The sequence below is a fragment of the Maniola hyperantus genome, chromosome 14 (genome assembly GCF_902806685.2).
Source record: "Maniola hyperantus chromosome 14, iAphHyp1.2, whole genome shotgun sequence".
Lineage (NCBI taxonomy): Eukaryota > Metazoa > Arthropoda > Insecta > Lepidoptera > Nymphalidae > Maniola > Maniola hyperantus.
In genome coordinates this window covers 1,104,955-1,127,321 of record NC_048549.1, presented here as the reverse complement: position 1 = coordinate 1,127,321, position 22,367 = coordinate 1,104,955, and the positions used below count along the sequence as shown (strand labels likewise).

At 41.2% G+C, this 22,367-nt stretch overlaps 2 protein-coding genes across 3 annotated transcripts in view; both read right to left on the bottom strand.

The window, feature by feature from the left end:
* The window catches only part of Tre1 (Trapped in endoderm 1), a 44,055-nt gene that overhangs the window by 9,850 nt on the left and 11,838 nt on the right, over positions 1-22,367 (bottom strand). For both annotated transcript variants that reach the window (XM_034975461.2, XM_034975462.2), the window contains exons 3-4: positions 12,714-12,846; positions 9,474-9,587 (exon numbers count right to left, since the gene is read on the bottom strand). In XM_034975461.2, the coding sequence (XP_034831352.1) occupies positions 9,474-9,587; positions 12,714-12,846 (247 nt within the window). The remainder of the gene's footprint in view (positions 1-9,473; positions 9,588-12,713; positions 12,847-22,367) is intronic.
* Positions 1-22,367, bottom strand: part of LOC117988377 (sperm-associated antigen 7 homolog) — a 396,860-nt gene that overhangs the window by 374,022 nt on the left and 471 nt on the right. The window lies entirely within an intron of this gene.

The window sequence follows — 22,367 nt, the reverse complement described above, 5'->3', positions numbered from 1 at the left end:
GGTAACAGAAATACATCATCTATGAAAATTTCAATTGTCTAATTTTCACGGTTCATGACATACAGCCTGGTGACAGACGAACAGACGGACGGACAGTGGAGTCTTAGTAATAGGGTCCCGTTTTACCCTATGGGTACGGAACCCCAAAAACGTTAAAACTAATTCCTCTTTACTTTATGATGCTTCCTTACATACTGTGAGTCCAAAGAGATTAATAGATTAGGTACCTACTGTTGTTTAATATCTTTGGGTGAACTGTTATAAGACGTATAATGCACTTTAATCTTTATGATCCCATCCAAACGTTCGTTGTAAAATAATAAAACGGAGCGAATTTCTAACATAACCCGTATGAATAAAAAACTTCAAATTGACCTAAAATCTAAATATATAAAAGGAAAGGTGACTGACTGACTGATCTATCAACGCACAGCTCAAACTACTGGATGGATCGGGCTGAAATTTGGCATGCAGATAGCTATTATGACGTAGGCATCCGCTAAGAAAGGATTTTTGAAAATTCAACTCCTAAGGGGGTGAAATAGGGGTTTGAAATTTGTGTAGTCCACGCGGACGAAGTCGCGAGCATAAGCTAGTCTAAATATATAAAAGGAAAAGGTGACTGACTGACTGATCTATCAACGCACAGCTCAAACTACTGGATGGATCGGGCTGAAATTTGGCATGCAGATAGCTATTATGACTTAGGCATCCGCTAAGAAAGGATTTTTGAAAATTCAACTCGTAAGGGGGTGAAATAGGGGTTTGAAATTTGTGTAGTCCACGCGGACGAAGTCGCGAGCATAAGCTAGTCTAAATATATAAAAGGAAAAGGTGACTGACTGACTGATCTATCAACGCACAGCTCAAACTACTGGATGGATTGGGCTGAAATTTGGCATGCAGATAGCTATTATGACTTAGGCATCCGCTAAGAAAGGATTTTTGAAAATTCAACTCGTAAGGGGGTGAACTAGGGGTTTGAAATTTGTGTAGTCCACGCGGACGAAGTCGCGAGCATAAGCTAGTTACAAATATACATTCAAAAAAAGTTACGTTAAGTTAAAGGGTATAAAAACCGAAACTTGCTTAGTTATAGATCTAGAATTGTAGAACACCTGCGATCGATGCATCGCATAGCTCGAGTCGCGCATTTACCTTGTAACCGATAGACGTCCACTGCTGGACATAGATCTCTTGTAGGGACTTCCACACGCCACGGTCTTGCGCCGCCTGAATCCAGCGACTCCCTACGACTCGCTTGATGTCGTCTGTCCACCTAGTAGGGGGTCCTTCCAACGCTGCGCCTTCCGGTGCGAGGTGCCACTCCAGTACTTTGAGACCGCGTCTATCGGTTGTACGAACTATGTGCCCTGCCCATTTCCACTTCAGCTTCACAACCCGTTGAGCTATGTCGGTTACTCTAGTTCTACGGATCTACTCATTTCTGATTTGATCACATAGAGAAACTCCAAGCATAGCTCTCTCCATCACCCGCTGAGTGACTCTGAGCTTTCTTATGAGACCCATAGTTAGCGACCATGTCTCGGATCCATATGTCATCACTGGCAACACGCACTGTTCGAAGACTTTGGGTCTTCAAGCACTGAGGATTTTTGGACAAGAAAGACATCTCGAAGTCGAAGCATCCTGAACGCTGCCCAACCGAGTTGGATTCGGCGAAGAAATATTTAATCAGAAGGATTTGCCTGTAAATTCGGTCGTGACTGTGATGAAGGGCATATAATCCTTGATTTTATAGCTGTGTGAACGAAAGTACGAACCCCTCCCAATAACCGATAAGGCGATAACGTTTCAATAACAAACCGAAAGCAACGAATCAAGCCCCAAAGTGGCTGTTATCACCCGCTTAAAAAGCACTCAGCGCATCGACTCTCCGTGAGAAACAAATGTTTGTTGAAGGATTAGATAAGCTAAGCTGTACAAGCTATAGTCACAGTTTTATAGTCTATGTATAGCCCCCCTGATTACATATTACACGATTTGCTCTGAGAAAACTGGGTTGAACTTTACTACTATTTTTATACGCTTTATACTTATTATTCTTGCTTTTAATTTCTTGTAATTTCGTATCAATATGTAAATATATAAAAGGAAAAGGTGACTGACTGATGTATCAACGCACAGCTCAAACTACAGAACAGATCGGGCTGAAATTTACAAATACAAATACAAATTTCTTTATTGCGAATCAGGGTAAACAGTGGAGATGTTATAAAAACAAAAAGCTACAGCCAAATTCTGCCTAATAGGCAGTGTGCTTGATCCGTTTGTACGATGGTACGGAACGGAACCCTTTGTGTGCGACTCCGACTCGCACTTGACCATTTTCTTTCAACTAGTGTAACTAAGGTTGATGATATCACCGCACTTAGCACATCCTCATTTGAACGCCGGGCGCAGATGAAAGCGCGCCACAAAATAAAGCAACGCATCTCGCGAGGGCCTCCGCCCTTCACGACCATCCACAGAGAGGCCTTTGTGCTTCGGTAACTGACCCGGCCTCATCAATGGGCTTATTTTTACGGCTAAATAGGGCGTGCTGGAACTTTGTGAGATATGAGATGTCGGCATATGATATGTGGCAGTTGAGAATTATTAAAATCTATACATTAAGGGCTCGTGTCTATGGGCCTCATAAGAAAGCTCAGTCTGTCAGCGGGCGATGAAGAGAGCTATGCTTGGAGTTTCTCTACGTGATCAAATCAGAAACGAGGAGATCTGTAGGAGAACTAGAGTGACCGACATAGCTGAACGGGTTGCGAAACTGAAGTGGCAATGGGCAGGGCACATAGTTCGTACAACCGATAGACGTTGGGGTCCCAAGGTGCTGGAATGGCGACCTCGCACCGGAAAACGCAGCGTTGGAAGCCCCCCCCCCCCCCTAGGTGGACGGACGACATCAGACGAGTCGCAGGGAGCCGCTGGATTCAGGCGGCGCAAGACCGTGGCGTGTGGAAGTCCCTACAAGAGACCTATGTCCAGCAGTGGACACCTATTGGTTGATGATGATGATGATACATTAAGGTGGAAGACACGGTCTGCCCGCGAAATTCAAATTTAATTTGGTTTTTCGCAATTTGTAAACTAATACGACAAAGTAAGCTTATGGCATTCAAATTGAGCCCCTAGCAGTATCATCTTCACATGCTTAAATATAAAAATCTTTACTTGAAAGTGTCCAGTTTAAGAAATTAGTCCAAATAATGAGTTTGACGTGAGCTACTCACAAATTAGTCATTATTTTGACTAATTTCTTAAACTGGACACTTTCAAGTAAAGATTTTTATATAAACCTGATATGAAGACCTGCATGTGGCCGCGTTATGATTGGCTAAGCCATTAAAATAAGGTTTCTGAGCAGGTACAGCGGCGTAGCTTGTAAAAGTGGTAGGTAGTTAGTTAGTTCCGATTTTCGCCACGCGCCAAGATAGCCTTGTCGCACTGTACAGCCCGCTAACAGTTTTTCCTTTTGAGGTACGGAACCCTAAAAAAAACTAAACATAATTAATATGTATTATAAACAACCGGCCAAAATAGAATAATTATTTTAATCAAATTAAAAAAAAATCTAAAACTCCACTTCAAACTTCAAAGACGTCACGCACTTGGCGCTAAACTCAGTATTTATTTGATGGCGTGCAAATATTTACATGAAGTGTAGAAAATGCGTGAAAGCGAGCATTGTACGAAGATTAACACCTATCTACTATGTAATTATATAGAATTGCTGGAAGAAATGGTAAAAACCGTGGTTAATTAAGATAAGTCGGGAGAAAAGCAAAAACAGTTTGTTCTGTTTTCTATGCATAGTTCGCATGTTTTGCCCTACTTTTATGCCTAGGTACAACACTTGTGATTGCGATCACGGAAAAATAGCACTAGACCTAAAATCGGCGACAGATTGAGATGGCAATCGGGGTACGAGGCGGTGTGACGCCCCACACACCCGCACGTCATCCGCCCTGGCCCTCCCGAGGCTGTGCGGGTGTGCGGGGCGTCTCTCCCCGATTGCCATCTCGACCTGTGGCGAACTATACCTATGCTTGGTTTTTTTTGCTTTTTAGCCCTTTTAAACAATTATTATTTTACACAATTAATAGGTAAACTCAAGTAGGTAGGTACTTATTAGTTACTGAATACAATTGACTTTTCCTTTGGATTTTAAAATTTTATGTAAAACTAGCCGACCCGGCGAACTTTGTACCGCCTAACAGTCGGTTCTTTAATTTTTTATTTTTTTTATTCTTACTATTTTTTAAATTTTTCTCTCCGTAAGAACCATCCTCGTACTTCAAGCAATATTATAATAAAAGAATTAGCGAAATCGGTTCAGCTGTTCTCGAGATTTGCGATCAGCAGCACATTCAGCGATTCATTTTTATATACATATAGTAGAGATTAAGATAACTAATACCTAAATAATAATTATAACAATGGTTGTCAGCCACATGGGATTAAAATTTAAGTCAGACAGACAGACGCAACTAATAAAATTTATAAATTATTTTACACACACGTCAACCACGCCTTTGTTAAAACATTTAAACTGGACCATAAAAACCGTAGAGTCGTAAAAATTTTAAAAATTAATTCCTGCGGGAGACTGTTTGTTTGTGATAAATAAACTTGTGCGATGTTAACTTTATTGAAATGTATAAAAGAGGTGCGAGTCGAAACATACCAACATGGTAAACGGTTGAATGCGATTTACTTAGTGATTATTTAATTAGATTGTTAAACGGTCAAAGATCTGTACGTCATAGTAACTCATACTCTGCAACGCTAACCGTAAGCACAAGTTTGCACGAAACTTTAAGTGTCCGTTCACACAGACCGGCTGGGACCGGAGAGCAGATTTTGATAGCGATTAAAATAGAGTGTTGGATAGTTGAAATAAGGTTTATTTTTACATATCACCTCTTTTGTTATTGAGAATGTCAGAGAGCAAACCTTACGCGGTTAGTGTGAAAAAATAAAAGGAGCTGACCTACGGCTACGTATGATTTCTGATGACGCGCTGTTCCGCTCTCGCGCCGAACAGCTCCGTTTGCGTACTCTTTCAGTACAGTGCTCTTCCAGCCGGTCTATGTGAAACAAAGCTTGGTCAGTTCACTCCGGCCAGTTCCAACCGTACGCGCGCCGGAGCTCTGTGTGAAAAGAAGACCACCGTCCGATTCTGTCCGAACCGGTCTGTGTGAACGGACACTAAACGTGTGAATATTTGACACATAGTCGTTTGTGACGAATTTCATAACCTGTTTTGTTGACTTTAGACTAGACTTTAGGGCTTTTCCACCTTCCTAAATCCTACGTCCTAAATGGTATAGTTACCGTCAAACTAGCCAGCTTTGCCATTCAATGACACTTTGCCCAAAAAGCAATTTACAAGCAAATTCGCTTCGTAATTTTTTTTGGATAAATTAACATTTAAACGGCCAAAATTTGTTCGATTTTGATGGCGGCAAAGTAATCCGGACTTTCAGCCAGCATTGCCCACATCGATTTTTAGGGTTCCGTTCCTCAAAAGGAAAAACGGAACCCTTATAGGATCACTTTTTTGTCTGTCTGTCTGTCAAGAAACCTACAGGGTACTTCCCGTTGTCCTAGAATCATGAAATTTGGCAGGTAGGTAGATTTTATAGCTGATATTTGGGGAAAAATCTGAAAACCGTGAATTTAGGGTTAAATCACACAAAAAAAATTAAATTTTGGTCATGAACTAATAATTAGTATTATCAACTTTCGAAGTGAATGACTATATCATATGAAAGGTCATCAGATTTTATTTATTTTTATGCATCATAGTTTTTGAATTATCGTGCAAAATGTCGAAAAAATACGACTGTAGTACGGAACCCTCATTGCGCGAGCCTGACTCGCACGTGGCCGGTTTTTGTTGATCAGGTAGCTGGTAGGCCAACAAGGCGGGAAAATTATTGCTCAGAGAAAGGAGGGGTTTTTAGTCAGTGCGAGTCTGGCACTATGTCCATGAAGATTTTCCCCTCCTAAGCGGAAAAAAATGTATTGTATATGTAAAACCTTTGGGGATCACAATACTTTAAGTTAGTGATGATAATTGGGGTCACCAGCTTCCAAGGAGCAGAAAAAGGACAAGTCATTAAACTTGGGAAATGTACAACTCTCTCGAACTAGGACCAATATTGAATGTTCAAGCACTTTTGAAGTGTCTATAACATTCTTTTCAACACAGATACCACCATATTGATCTTATAAGACTGTAAAGCGGCTGAAGGGCCACGTGTGGGCGATGCACACCAACCGCTCCGAGGCGAAAAGCTTCAAGTGTCCACTGTGTGCGGCCACCTTTAGCTGGCAGACCAGCATATACAAGCACATCAAGATGATGCACTACACTAAACGATTCAAGCAGCCACGCGTAACCACGAAGAAGCCGGAGCCCTACCCGGGAATCGAACTGGCGAACCGAGTGCAGTACTTCCAACAGAATGTAGCTAATAACCTAACACCAAATGTACCACCGCCTATTGATATTGTACATAACTGAATGAAATATACAACTTTTATATATCTTAGTGCTAAAAATTTTTTACGAGACATTTCACCGCGATTAATAGCCTCAACTGGTGACAGAAGGGCTGGCTCATTTTTTGCGCAGCGGATCAGCCTGGCTGTCCAGCGCGGAAATGCAGCCAGTATTCTTGGCATCATTCCACGCGGTCATGATTTATATAGTAATTAGATAAGGCTAGCTTTAAGTTTTATTGTATTAAAAAAAAAAAAAAAAAAAAAAAAAGAGAAAGTTAAAAAAAAAAAAAAAAAAAAAAAAAATTAAAAAAAAAAAAAAAAACTTTTATATTTACTTAACTCGTCATTCAACTCTAACAACGCATCACTCAGCGCAATGCACTCAGCATATTTTTATGTAACTTACAATCCAACAATAGGGCGTTAAATTGAAATGCATCGTCATCGTTCAAAATACATGCGTTAACTAACTAAAACATCTAGTTAGCTATGAGGGCGATATGATGGAGCCATTTTAAATTACAATTGTCACTATTAATGCTGTAAATCTAAATATATAAAACGAAAAGGTGGCTGACTGACTGATCTATCAACGCACAGCTCAAACTACTGGACGGATCGGGCTGAAATTTGGCATAGATAGGTAGCTATTAATATGACACTGCCAATATTTTAAAAGTTATCGGCCGAAATAGAAAAACCGGTTCATTAAATCGACCATAAATCGTAAACGGTAAGTTTTACAAAAAAGTTTACAGGAAACAAAAGATGCAAAATTTTACTCTCTACAATAATGGTTTACATAATTTTTGCCCTAAAGTGTATAGTTTTCAAGACATCGGCCAAAAACTTTCCTTCAAGATTGCAAGCGAAGCTCCACCTGGATCTGTCAGCATTTTGTGATTTTATGGTCAGTAAGTGACCCTTAACCTAAGAAAAAAAATTGGATCGGAAATTTCCTAATAAGTCCTAATTTTTGGAAATTGGTTAGTAACTAACTTCATGTTTTAAGCATTAGGTCTTGTTTAGTTTTTTAATTAAATCTAGATCGAATTATAATTGACTTGTAGTTAATTCAATGTTTTAGGACGTCTTTAAAGTCAATCGAAGGGTATAAAATTAATAAATCATCCATTGCAATCTTGGGGTACTTGAAACATGAAAGAGATCGAGCAAGTGTTGTGGCTTGACGTGAACGTATCAATATCTCATAATGTCAATATTTATACCTACTCATCTTCTGTCTTCTCTGCCTAAGTCAAAGCGGCTCTGCTATCCTATAGGCAGAGCCAAGGAACATATTTACTCTAGGGAGAGCAGAGCCATGCAGCATTCAAGTGGTTTTGCATTCCAGTATGATAAATTAAATCACAATCACATTTTGACTAAGAAAAAAAATTAAAAATGTTCATAGTGACGTAAAAAAGACTCGCAAATTCTGTTATACACAATCTCTAAACTTAACTAAAATGACACGTGTATAAATAAATATATTGCTTTTTCTCACATAATGCTTCCTGCGAAAAGGATAGCACAGGATTTTGACCTGCCAAAATTGAGTTAAGTTTGGATGTTGTGTACCAGAGAACTAGCTACATTATGTCATGATTCAACTTAATGCTGCAGATGAAAATAGCTGAGATTACTTTACTGGTGGTAGGACTCTTCTTGCGGAGTTCGTCCGGGTAGGTACCACCGCGGTGTCCGTTATTCTACCGTGAAGCAGTATTACTGTGTTTCGGTTTGAAGGGCGCTGTACGCCGACGTGATTACTGTTCAAAATGAGACCTAAGAACTGTTGTCTCAGGGTGATGAGTGCAGTGCAGTGTGTCGTATGATACTGCAATGCAAAATTATGGGACGCACTGCATCTGACATGGGCAGGCGTATCACTTAACATCAGGTGAACGTCTTGCTCGTCTCATCATTCAATGATATAAAAAAAAAAAAAAAAAAAAAAAAAAAATGATTTTAATATCTTTTAACCTAATTCCGAATGTTTCAGTTATCACTCAAGCCGTCTTAAGAAAACTGAAAGTCGGCCATAAAGATGTCAGTTGTTTAACACGCTTTTATCCCGGAAGGAATAAAGATAAAAGCAGTGCGCAAACGCAGTGCCCCCTCCCTTGAACGTATTTCGAACGCTTGATGGCTTGAGTATCGGAAAATAAAAATATGTGGGAACACTCAAGAAGTGTATAAATGTCTGCGTGTTATTTATTGCCATTGAGATCGTGCCTCGTTTACGTCACGTTTTCACTTGCTCAAGTACGCTTGTCAATATAAAAAAACTAGCTTATGCTCGCGACTTCGTCCGCGTGGACTACACAAATTTCAAACCCCTATTTCAACCCCTTAGGGTTTGAATTTTCAAAAACCCTCTCTTAGCGGATGCCTACGTTATAATAGCTATCTGCATGCCAAATTTCAGCCCGATCCGTCCAGTAGTTTGAGCTGTGCGTTGATAGATCAGTCAGTCACTCAGTCAGTCAGTCAGTCAGTCGCCTTTTCCTTTTATATATTTAGATTAAATCAAGATTATTGAGCTATATTCTCTTAGGCTAGACGCATATTACTGGCGTCTACCCTTTCAAGAAGAAAGTCAATCTCTATCTCCAATCTCAACAGCAGCTAAGCTTCCGTTCAGAGCTCGGACGCCTAAGCTCTTCCTCCCAGCTAGCATCTTAATGCTGCTGAAAAGAATGATAGAATCAATTGCTTTTAAAAATCAAGTACAGCTTACACCAAGTATGAATTTCTATATGGAATAGGTGGAGTTTATATTTTTGTAGTTCCATAAATTGTAACTTTTGTAGAACCTACAAGTTCTAAAACTCAGTTCGTAGATGTTGTAAACTGTACTAGATGATTTCTCACGTAGTAAACTGACGGAATAAGGACCCTGAAGAAGCTGAAAGAATACATTAGGTATAAGGACTCACCGATTAATGGTGATGGCGACCATGGAGAGCAGTGACACAGCCTCGTTCCCGTAGAACACGAACGCGAACATCTGACATAACCGCGGACCCAATATCCATTGCTGTTGGATGTACCTGGCAAAATTATTACACCACTGTACATCTATCAGTATCCTTATTATAATTGCGAAAGTGTGTTTGTTTGTTGGTTTGTCCTTCAATCACGTCGCAACGGTGCAACGAATTGGCGTGATTTGCATGGGTATAGATAAAGACCTGGAAAGTGACATAGGCTACTTTTTATCCCGGAAAATCAAAGAGTTCCCACGGGATTCTTAAAAAACCTAATTCCACGGGAACGAAGTCGCGGGCATCAGCTAGTCTATATATATAAAACAAAAAGGTGACTGACTTACTGACTGACTGACTGACTGACTGACTGACTGACTGATCTATCAACGCACAGCTCAAACTACTGGACGGATCGGGCTGAAATTTGGAATGCAGATAGCTATTATGACGTAGGCATCCGCTAAGAAAGGATTTTTGAAAATTCAACCCTTAAAGGGGTGAAATAGCGGTTTGAAATTTATGTAGTCCACGCGAACGAAGTCGCGAGCATAAGCTAGTCTAAATATATAAAAGGAAAAGGTGACTGACTGATCTATCAACGCACAGCTCAAACTACTGGACGGATCGGGCTGAAATTTGGCATGCAGATAGCTATTGTGACGTAGGCATCCGCTAAGAAAGGATTTTCGAAAATTCAACTCCTAAGGGGGTGAAGTAGGAGTTTGAAATTTGTGTAGTCCACGCGGACGAAGTCGCGAGCATAAGCTAGTAATAAAATAAAATTCAAAGTCCTGACTGACTGACTGACATATATATCAACGCACAGCCTAAACCGCTGGTCCTAAAGACATGAAATTTGGAGGGTCTATTCTTTGTAAAGAGTAGGAATCCACTAAGAAAGGATTTTTCGAAATTCCACCCCTAAGTGGGTTAAATGGGGGATGGAAGTTTGTATGAAAATCCGTCATTTTTCAAGTTATAAATGGGGGTTGGAAGGTTATATGTATTATTCGGCGCTGGTGCAGGGTCCTGATGTTATAATATTTGTTTCTGAAAAAAAAAATGCCATTTGTTCCCTGTAGGCCACGCGGGCGAAGCCGCGGGCAGAAGCTAGTCTTTTAATAACATCAGCACCTCGATTGCGGGAAACATGCATCAATCATTATTACAATCTCAATTGTTCTGATTGGCTAGATTTGTGCGATTCTTGTCGCAATAATGCATTGTAGCCAATAATGAGCGAGCGGCAACCAATCAGAGGTGATTGCGATCGTGACATTGTAGCTGTCATTCTCCCGCAATCGCGCAGCTGAGTCTATCATCGTGTTGATGAATATCAATATCAATATATACATACTCGTAGCTCAATTGTTAAGTTCTTTCACCAGTAGAATTAATACTTATTCCTGAGTGACATAGGCTATATATCTCTACATCATGACCAACCCATCGCTGGCTCACTACAGAGCACGGGTCTCCTCTCACAGTGAGAAGGGTTTGGCCATAGTCTACCACGCTGGCCAAGTGCGGATTGGCAGACTTCACACACCTTTGAGAACATTATGGAGAACTCTCAGGCATGCAGGTTTCCTCACGATGTTTTCCTTCACCGTTAAAGCAAGTGATATTTAATTAATTAAAACGCACATAACTCCGAAAATTTAGAGGTGCGTGCCCGGGATCGAACTCCCGACCTCCGATTGAAAGGCGGACGTCCTAACCACTAGGCTACCACAGCTTATTCTACTACTATTCTACATCTATATCTCTACATAGTATAAAATAAAGTCGCTCCCCGCTGTCTGTATGTATGTATGTATGAACGCGTAGATCTTTTAAACTACTTTAAACTACGCAGCGGATTTTAATGCGGTTTTCACCAATAGATAGAGTGATTCAAGAGGAAGGTTTATAGCTATAGTTTAATTCTCAAAAAATTAGAGATCCCTAGAGAAACTGAAATAATGTGAATTAGGTCGGAAAAAATTTTCTCATTTGAGAGTTTCCGAGACAATGACACCTCAATGACACCACATTAGTATCTACATTGCACCTATGCGAAGCCGGGCGGGTCGCTAGTATTTTTTTAAATTAGAGATCCCCACGAAAATTGTAATAAGGTACCTGTGCGAAGCCGGGGCGGGTTACTAGTTAGTTGACAAAATAGGGAGTAGGTAGGTACCTATTTCTAATACCGACACGATTGCAATATTTGTAGTGACGAGTGACAGGCAACGACAGCTGTTAAATTATTATGAACGGCGTCAAATTACAATGGTATTTTTAGGGTTCCGTACCTTAAAAGGAAAAAAGGAGCCCTTATAGGATCACCTCGTTGTCTGTCTGTTGTGTCTGTCAAGAAACCTACAGGGTACTTCCCGTTGACCTAGAATCATGAAATTTGGCAGGTAGGTAGATCTTATCAAGCATTAGGGAAAAAATCTGAAAACCGTGAATTTGTGCTCACATCACAAAAAAATTTAAAATGTGTTTTGAACAAATAATTAGTATTTTCAACTTTTAAAGTAAGATACCAAGAAAGTAGGGTATCATATGAAAGGGCTTTACCTGTAAATTTTTAAACAGATTTTTATTTATTTTTATGCATAAAAGTTTTTGATTTATCGTGCAAAATGACGAAAAAATACGACCGTAGTACGGAACCGCGTTGGTGCGGGAGCCTGACTTGCACTTGGCCTGTTTTTATATAGGATTTTAGCCGGGACTGTGGTTTACATTTTATAACAATAACAACACCAAATATAACTACAATCACTACTGAAACCATGTACTTAATAATGTATCTAAATAAATCAATCCATTATTATAAATGCAAGGGTGTTTGTTTGTTGGTTTGTCCTTCAATCACGTCGCAACGGAGCAACGGATCAACATGATTTTTATACGGGTATAGTTTAAAGACCTGGAAAGTCCCGTAAAAACATGGTTACCACAAGCACACGGCCGTGAGCGAACGAGACGGCTGGCGTCGATCGTGCGCGCTCCCGCTCGCGCGACTCGAATCAGCTGGTGCTTGCGGTCATTGAACTAGGTGTCCAAACTTGCAGGATTTTAAAGATTTTAAAGTACTCCGTAGTAAAAATGATTGCAATCGATTCTGCTACTGATTCTGAACAAACTACTTTCAGGTTTTGCGTATACTAAAACTAACGTTGTATATCTTGTTACCTGCTTGCTGTAAGCGGTAGATTGATGCTGCAGAACAGGAGATCCGACACGCAGAGCGAAAGCACAAACATGGTTGTCACGTGACCGCGCAGTTTTGGATGCATGAGCAGTGCCACTGTCGTTATGAAGTTGCCTGGAGAGAAAAAAGTGTAATCAGTTAGTATTAAGGACTTGTGTAAACTTTTCAAGGTTACGTTGACTGTGCCAGAGATATATTTAAAAGGAAAAGGTGACTGACCGACTGACTGATCTACCAACGCACAGCTCAAACTACTGGACGGATCGGGCTGAAATTTGGCATGCAGATAGCTATTATGACGTAGGCATCCGCTAAGAAAGGATTTTTGAAAATTCAACCCTTAAAGGGGTGAAACAGGGGTTTGAAATTTGTGTAGTCCACGCGGACGAAGTCGCGAGCATAAACTTGTAACTACAAGTAGGTAATATTACAAATCTCTGCCGTGATAGTTTAGTTGCTAAGACGCCCGCCTCCTGTTCCGGAGATCAGGGGTTCGATCCCGGGCACACACCTCCAGCGTGGTGGACTATGGCCAAACCCTTCTCATTTTGATAGAAGACCCGTCCTCAATATCGAGCCGGCGATGGGTTGATTATGATGATGATGATGATCTAACGGATGTCAATAAAACAAAACATTTAATATCGATCTTGTATGGCCAGTGTGGTGTGGAGTCATTAAGGGGCGGCCGGTCACTCCGCATTAACTGATAAATTGACAGCTTGATTGATATAACCCATAACCCCCAAACTACCCCTCAATGTTTATTTTGTCTTCGAAAGATAAAATATATATTTCCAGATCAGTATGACCGTGGTATAACCGCCTGTATATTATTTCCAGATCAGTATGACCGTGGTATAACCGCCTGTATATTATTTCCAGATCAGTATGACCGTGGTATAACCGCCTGTATATTATTTCCAGATCAGTATGACCGTGGTATAACCGCCTGTATATTATTTCCAGATCAGTATGACCGTGGTATAACCGCCTGTATATTATTTCCAGATCAGTATCACCGTGTTATGACCGATTTTAAGTCTCTGTAAAATGTCATCGATGATTTCTAACTAACCTTCGGTATTCGGTAAGTACTATTTTGTGGTGCTACCAAAAAACCGGTCAAGTGCGAGTCTGACTCGCACACGAAGGGTTCCGTACCACCGTACAAGATACACCTAACACTTTTATGCAGAACACTGAAAGTTAATAACGGTCAGCGCCATTTATATGTGACTATAGATGATGACCGCGACTTCGTCCGCGTGGATTTCGGTTTTTTAAAATCCCGTGGGAACTCTTTGATTTTCCGGGATAAAATGTAGCCTATGTCCTTCCCCGGGATTCAAGCTATCACTGTACCAAATTTCGTCGAAATCGTTTGAACGAATGGGCCGTGAAAGGCTAACTAACACGGACACACTTTCGCATTTATAATATTAGTATGGATTTAGTAAACATATTATTTCGACAAACACTTTTTTTTTTTTAGATGACACCATTAATTCATGGTTTTTGGATTTTTTCCTTTACTTGTGCTATAAGACATTGCATACCCTGCCAAATTTCATGATTCTAGGTCAAGGGAAAGTATAGGTTTCGATTTTCCAAGTCTTGACAGACAGACGACGGAGTAAGGGGTACTTTTCTCCTTTTTGCGATACGGAACCCTAAAAATTCGCACGTGTATTTGAATGTTACTCACATTGAGGTTGGGCAAATCCGTCGAAATGAACCATATGACTAAACTTTATTTAAACAGGATGCTCATTTAGGTTTACGTGTACGTACGTATATTAAGCAACAGGTCTAGATGGCAATCGGGGAGGGAACGCCCCGCACACCCGCACAGCCCCCGCGCTTACCCTGAGCGGGCGAGCGCGGGTGACGTGTGGGTAAGCGGGGCGTCCACCCGCCTCATATCCCGATTGCCATCTCGACCTGTCGCGGACTATATCTAGAGATGCGTCATGGAGACATGCGTTAATGTATGTTTTAACATGATCGCATACTAGACCGAGCCGTAGCTAATAGATCGTACGCAACGCAACGCAAACTGAATGATCAATAAGGATTTTAAGAAACACGCACATACTTAACTGTTAATCATTAACAAACACAAACAGACAATATAAAAGATATCCACTATATCGTATTTACTCAGCCGTGAGAAAAAAACTATGTTATTAGTACCTTTACTTATGTAGTAGTACCTATAGGAAACTTGTAACTGCCTTTCTGCAACACAGGTTTTTTCCTAGTGCAGGGTAGGAAACTCGTTCTCTTACCTATAATTTTAGTATAATATAAGATATAATATATTAAGTCCTTAGTTTAAAAAAAAAACATGTAACTGCCTTCTGCAATACAGGGTTTTCCTAGTGCAGAGGGTAGGAAACTTGTTTCTTGTGTCTAAATTCTAAATTCAAAATAAATTATTCTTATTCTTATTCTTATTGTGGTAGATATGCGAATGACGATTGCGATTGCTGGTGACACTATCCGAAATTTTTGGCACGTCCTTAGGCGAATGCTACGACGCGCACCTACTACGTACGTGACGTACTAGCGTACGACGCGTACGACATATGCGGCTTTCGCGACAGCTGTGATCTGCGATCAGCTTTATCCGTTTTAACTTATAGGAGAAATCCCAGACACATGTACACGAATTCAATGTTATCATACCATTACCAGACCGGCACTCGAAGATGTTTTTAATCAATTTAGATTTAAACAGAAAGAATGCCAGAGGCCTAATGCTCCACTTTTTACCCGACTGCGGCGAAACCCAGAGGTGGGTTACCTATAACAATAATAATAATAAGTTTCTTTATTTAAAGTAAAAACCCAAAGCACACAAACAAGAATATACAAAATTAAAATAAGTAAATATTCATACCTAAATATATAATAAGCAAATTAATTAGGTAAATCTAAATATATAAAATGAAAAGGTGACTAACTGACTGACTGACTGACTGACTGACTGACTGATCTATCAACGCACAGCTCAAACTACTGGACGGATCGGGCTGAAATTTGGCATGCAGATAGCAATTATGACGTAGGCATCCGCTAAGAAAGGATTTTTGAAAATTCAACCCCTAAGGGGGTGAAATAGGGTTTTGAAATTTGTGTGGTCCACGCGGACGAAGTCGCGAGCATAAGCTAGTGTAATAATAAATAAAAATAAAATTATTTAAGTCAAAACTGCACAATAAAGGTGTGCAGAGCTATTTTCTATTCGCATTTCGATGTGTCAAGATCCAATGTGCTATCATTGGACTACGTAGGTCCAGGCCCACCACTCGGAGTATGCTGTTATCAGAGCTACGCAATCTTTCCCAAAAGGAAGATATACGCGCCCTAATAACAACACCTATGTGTTAGACCTGTATGTTTGTATGTCCCTTCCTATGTCCGCTTGTAACCACTGAACGGCTCAACCAATTTTGATAAATGATACGTTATTAGATTCATTTTGATGGCATGAGTGCCACTACGAAGCTTTGATAGCCATACACCGTCAGTGTGCTGGCATCATGCACACTGATAGCCATACACCGTCAGTGTGCTGGCATCATGCACACTGATAGCCATACACCGTCAGTGTGCTGGCATCATGCACACTGATAGCCATATACCGTCAGTGTGCTGGCATCATGCACACTGATAGCCATACACCGTCAGTGTGCTGGCATCATGCACACTGATAGCCATACACCGTCAGTGTGCTGGCATCATGCACACTGATAGCCATACACCGTCAGTGTGCTGGCATCATGCACACTGATAGCCATACACCGTCAGTGTGCTAGCATCATGCACACTGATAGCCATACACCGTCAGTGTGCTGGCATCATGCACACTGATAGCCATACACCGTCAGTGTGCTGGCATCATGCACACTGATAGCCATACACCGTCAGTGTGCTGGCATCATGCACACTGATAGCCATACACCGTCAGTGTGCTGGCATCATGCACACTGATAGCCATACACCGTCAGTGTGCTGGCATCATGCACACTGATAGCCATACACCGTCAGTGTGCTGGCATCATGCACACTGATAGCCATACACCGTCAGTGTGCTGGCATCATGCACACTGATAGCCATACACCGTCAGTGTGCTGGCATCATGCACACTGATAGCCATACACCGTCAGTGTGCTGGCATCATGCACACTGATAGCCATATACCGTCAGTGTGCTGGCATCATGCACACTGATAGCCATACACCGTCAGTGTGCTGGCATCATGCACACTGATAGCCATACACCGTCAGTGTGCTGGCATCATGCACACTGATAGCCATACACCGTCAGTGTGCTGGCATCATGCACACTGATAGCCATACACCGTCAGTGTGCTGGCATCATGCACACTGATAGCCATACACCGTCAGTGTGCTGGCATCATGCACACTGATAGCCATACACCGTCAGTGTGCTGGCATCATGCACACTGATAGCCATACACCGTCAGTGTGCTGGCATCATGCACACTGATAGCCATACACCGTCAGTGTGCTGGCATCATGCACACTGATAGCCATACACCGTCAGTGTGCTGGCATCATGCACACTGATAGCCATACACCGTTAAGTTTACGGGACGTCGCTTCAAGTCCGCTGCAAACTTGAATGGTAAACTTGATCGTGTGTGGCCAGCGTGGCTGACCCAATGCGTCAAAGCTCTATAACCTGCAACCTCAACGAGATGATAGGGAGCCCTTATTTATTTTTTGCTTGCAACGATACCCGCCAGGACGCTGATTGATTGCATCCGGCTCGACTGAAGAAAAACAAACGATAAAAATACATCTCTTACAAGTAAACATACTTGTAGTACGTCACAGGTCGAGATGGTAATTGGGGAGGGAACGCCCCGCACAGCCGCACAGCCCTTTTTTTTTTTTTTTTTTTTCCGTGGGGAAATCCTCATGGATGCCACCGCACCCGGGGAGGTACGGAGGTTATGTCGGACTCTTACCGACTAAAACCCCACGATGTTCCACGCATCGCCTGGTGGCTGGGCTACGGGGCCAAACACGTTCGCGCAACCCAGCCAGCGGCGCCTGCTAAGGACCCACCTCAGGGGACCATTAACATCCCTACACCCCGTCTGAGGCGCACCAGTAACACGAAGGTGCGCCTCCCGACTCGAGGACTGGTTTCTTTCCGGACGATAGACTCCCCGCGTCCATTGCCCGAGAGTCCTTCTCAAGGGGGTAGGCGGCGGTCGTGGGCGGCTCGCCTACGCCCGACCCTCCTACGACGGATGGCATGAGAGTCGAAATCATCTTCTCTCATGCGCTCCGCCGAATCCTTCTGCGACATTATCTCCTCGCAAAAGGACTCAACCGCTTTCCAAGACCCATCGCTGTCCGCCATGGCTTTGACCACGGCTGGCAGGGAGAGGTCTTGCCCCACTGCCGCCACGAGCGTCTCTCGCGACTCAGCCCACGCTGGGCACTCTGCCAGAGTGTGTTGCGCCGTGTCTACGGCGCTGCCACACTCATGGCACTCCTCAGTAGACTCTCTACCTGCGATCTTGCACAGGTACCTTCCGAAGCAGCCGTGCCCCGAAAGAACCTGAGCCGCACAGCCCCTGCGCTAACCCGGTGCGGGTGAGCGAATATCTGCTGCCAACATTCGCGAATGCAAGTGCGAATACTCAGTTTTTGTATTAAAACTCAGTTTTTAAATTTGGCGCCATTTGTCTATGGCTTGGTGACTTAGGCGGCAGTCCCGTTCGAACGAAGTGCGTTCCGTTTGTTTTTTGTTCCGAGATTAGCCGAATTATATGAACGCATCCGATTGAAGTGTCATTCATGTCCAAAGTTAAATAAATAAATGTCACTAAATGATAATGAGAAGACTGATAATGTGATTACGAGGTTAATTTACTTTTTAGGGTTCCGTACCTCAAGAGGAAAAACGGAACCCTTATAGGATCACTTTGTTGTCTGTCTGTCTGTCAAGAAACCTACAGGGTACTTCCCGTTGACCTAGAATCATGAAATTTGGCAGGTAGGTAGATCTTATAGCTGACATTTGGGGAAAAATCTGAAAACCGTGAATTTAGGGTTAGATAACACAAAAAAAATTAAATTGTGGTCATGAACTAATAATTAGTATTTTCAACTTTCGAAGTGAGTGACTATATCAAATGGGGTATCATATGAAAGGTCTTCACCTGTTCATTCTAAAACACATTTTTTTTTATTTTTAAGCATCATACTTTTTGAATTATCGTGCAAAATGTTGAAAAAATACGACTGTAGTACGGAACCCTCATTGCGCGAGCCTGACTCGCACTTGACCGGTTTTTATTACATTAAAAAAATAAGAAATTAAGGATTTTGTTTTATTAACCAACATCAAAAAAATATCGCAGTAATTTCGCGAATGCGAATATGCAAATATCCGCGAATGCGAATATTCGTTACATCACTAATAATCATCTTATCGCAAAAGCAAAACTATCTTGCGTCGGGCAAAAGCAAAGTAAGACCCCATTCGATTCCCTAATCGAAGTGCGTTGAACCATAATGGGATGCGTCGGCAATTAAATGATCGAATCTATTGGTACTGCGCTGATCAACTCGATAGCTTTGAGTGGCCGACTGGGAAATGGAGTCAAGTGCTTGCTATTAGCTACTACTGGCAGAATGAATGGCGCCTCGAATACCTAGAACCTAACTTATAGAAGTAACGTGAATGGTAGGTACCTACCTATTCTATCATATGATTTTAAGCTTATTTCGTGGTTTAACGACATATTTTTGGTGTAATGTATAAAACGGGTACATACCACGATTAATTTTTGTTTTTATTTGTCGATATTTCAACCCAATTGCACGGGTCTTGGTCACGACGGGACTCATCTATCATGTTTAGGGTTCCGTACCTCAAAATTAAAAACGAAACCCTTATAGTTGTTGGTTTGGCCTTCAATCATGTCGCAACTGTGCAACGGATTGACATGTTTTTTGCATGGGTATAGATAAACTTTTTATCCCGAAAATCAAAAAGTTCCCACGGGATTTTTAAAAAAACCTAATTCCACGCGGACAAAGTCGCGGGCATCAGCTAGTTCTAAAACTAACTTAGAGGAAGACATCAGAATCGACATAATTTTAAGTCAGGAATCGATTCCTTTAGTGGCTATCGCGAACATCGATTAATATGCCTCCAGCAAACTCCGCGGAACATCTTTACTGAACGTGACACTGATGGTCGGTTTTGATTGGACAGTTCTTGCTAAAAGCGTACTAACCCATCGATATAAATGACAAGATATGCCCAAGCGAACAAAATTTTTTACAATTTTGGACCCAAATAAATCAGCGCAGCGCCACCTCTTAGATACGTTCCATCCATTATGAATGAAATCCAGACGTCACTGAGGTTGCATTGGTGCTAAAGCACCATTGAGTCGGTGCCATTTTGTTTGTTCAATGGCCCTATCCATACGAAGTAATATATAAGTCAATGTACTTACCTTACATATTATTATGAACTAGCTTATGCCCACGGCTTCATCCGCGTGGACTACACAAACAAACTATTTTATCCCCTTTGGGATGGAATTTTCGAAAATTCGTTCTGGATATCTACGCGCTACGTCATAAATAGCCATCTGCATGCAAAATATCAGCCCGATCTGTCTTGTACTTTGAGCGGTGCGTTGATAGATCAGTCATGGTCAGTCACCTTTTTAGAGGGGTGCCAACGGCTAAGCCTCTGCTGTCCATCCATCCGTCTGTCTGTCATCGGGCTTTATCTCGTGAACCGCAATAGGTAGAGTTGAAATTTTCACAGAATGCGTAGGTACCTGTAACTATTTCTATGACAACAAATAATAAAAAAATCAAAATGGTTATGAAAACTAAAAAAAAACAAAAGTTATATATTTCTTGTACGATGGTATACAGACTACAGAACCCTTCGTGTGCAATCCCGACTCGCACTTGACCGATTTTTTCAAAAACGGTCATCTGCAAGCTGTGACATAGGAAGCGTGCTAGTTGTTATGTTATGAGCTGTTATGAGTGACACATTATGAAACAATAGTCGACTGTATACCAACATAACATGCGCACGCGCATAAACATAACTAGGGCTGTCACTTCTCAATTAAGATTAATCGCGTCACATAAGTTGAAAAATGAAGGAGTACTCTACAGGTTTGAGTTGCGAGGCGGACAGGCGCAGTAAGTTAATTATACTAATTAGATTTAAAATTTAAATCCTTTTAATTAAAATGCGAAAAGGATATTTTAAAAAAACTTGTTTAATTGCCCCTTACCGTCTAATACGGTATTTGACTAAGTCAAAAATTTATTATTTCTGTGATTGTTAAATAGAGGGTCTTCCGAAATACGTAAAATCCACGTTCTTTGTTAGTTTCAAGTGTGATAACCATTTTAAATTATCGATTAAACTAAAAAAGCACGTCAAATGATTGTGCCGTCACATACCGGTATTTCATAGAATCTCGCATACTAACATCGATATAAATTACAAGATATGCCCAAGCGAATATCACGGTTTTGGAACCAAATAAATCAGCGCCACCTCTTAGATACTAATGAACGACCCGTTTGAAATCCAGACGTCACTGAGATTGCATTGGTGCTAAAGCACCACTGAGCCGGTGTCATTTTGTTTGTTCAATGGCCCTGTCAATACGAAGTAATAATATATAAGTCAATGCATACTAAGCGTGCGTTTTGACGTTTGATAAAAAGTTACTGATTTGACTCGCTGTCAAATACCGGATTAGTGAGAAGCAACCCTAGTAGTATCTTCTCAGAAATTGTAGTGATGTGAGACGCTCAACGCATAAATGAGATTTCTATCGATAAACAAGCACGTAAGTTTCGACTGTCCAAACAACATTGGATTTTCATTATCGATGTTTCATAAACATAAAATAAACAAATAGAATAATGGGGCAGACAGATAACAAAGTGATCCTATAAGGGTTCCGTTTTTCCTTTTGAGGTACGGAACCCTAAAAATTGAAAAATATTTGTCGTTTATCCATTGTGACGTCATTAATCGCTTTCCGTATAGCGTGACGTTAATAGTTAACTATGTTAAAAATAAATAAAAATCATGTTTTTTAATAGTATACAAACAATCACATCATTTTATTACTACATCAGTCCAAGACTCTATTACGACAAAGTAAACAGTTGTTCTAACTTCTAATCAATAAGTTGACGACAGATCAATATTTAAACTGGCAAGTGGGTAATAATCCATTTCACATTTATAAGGAAGTATTTATTTATTTATCATGTCCTTATTTAACTTATCAACGGTCAAACAGTTACCCACCTATAAGTCCACGACTGGTTGACATGGCAATCGGAGTTCGAGGTGGGGAACGCCACGCACACCCGCGCTTGCACGCACCGGGTTAGCGCGGGGGCTGTGCGGGTGTGCGGGGCGTTCCCTTCCCGATTGCCGTTTCAACCTGTCGCGAACTATCTAAGATCTATCAATTCCAATTATTAGGGTTTCGGACCTCAAAACGGAACCCTTATAGGATCAATTTGTTGTCTGTCGGTCTGTCAAGAAACCTAAAGGGTACTTTTGTTTTAATAGAGAT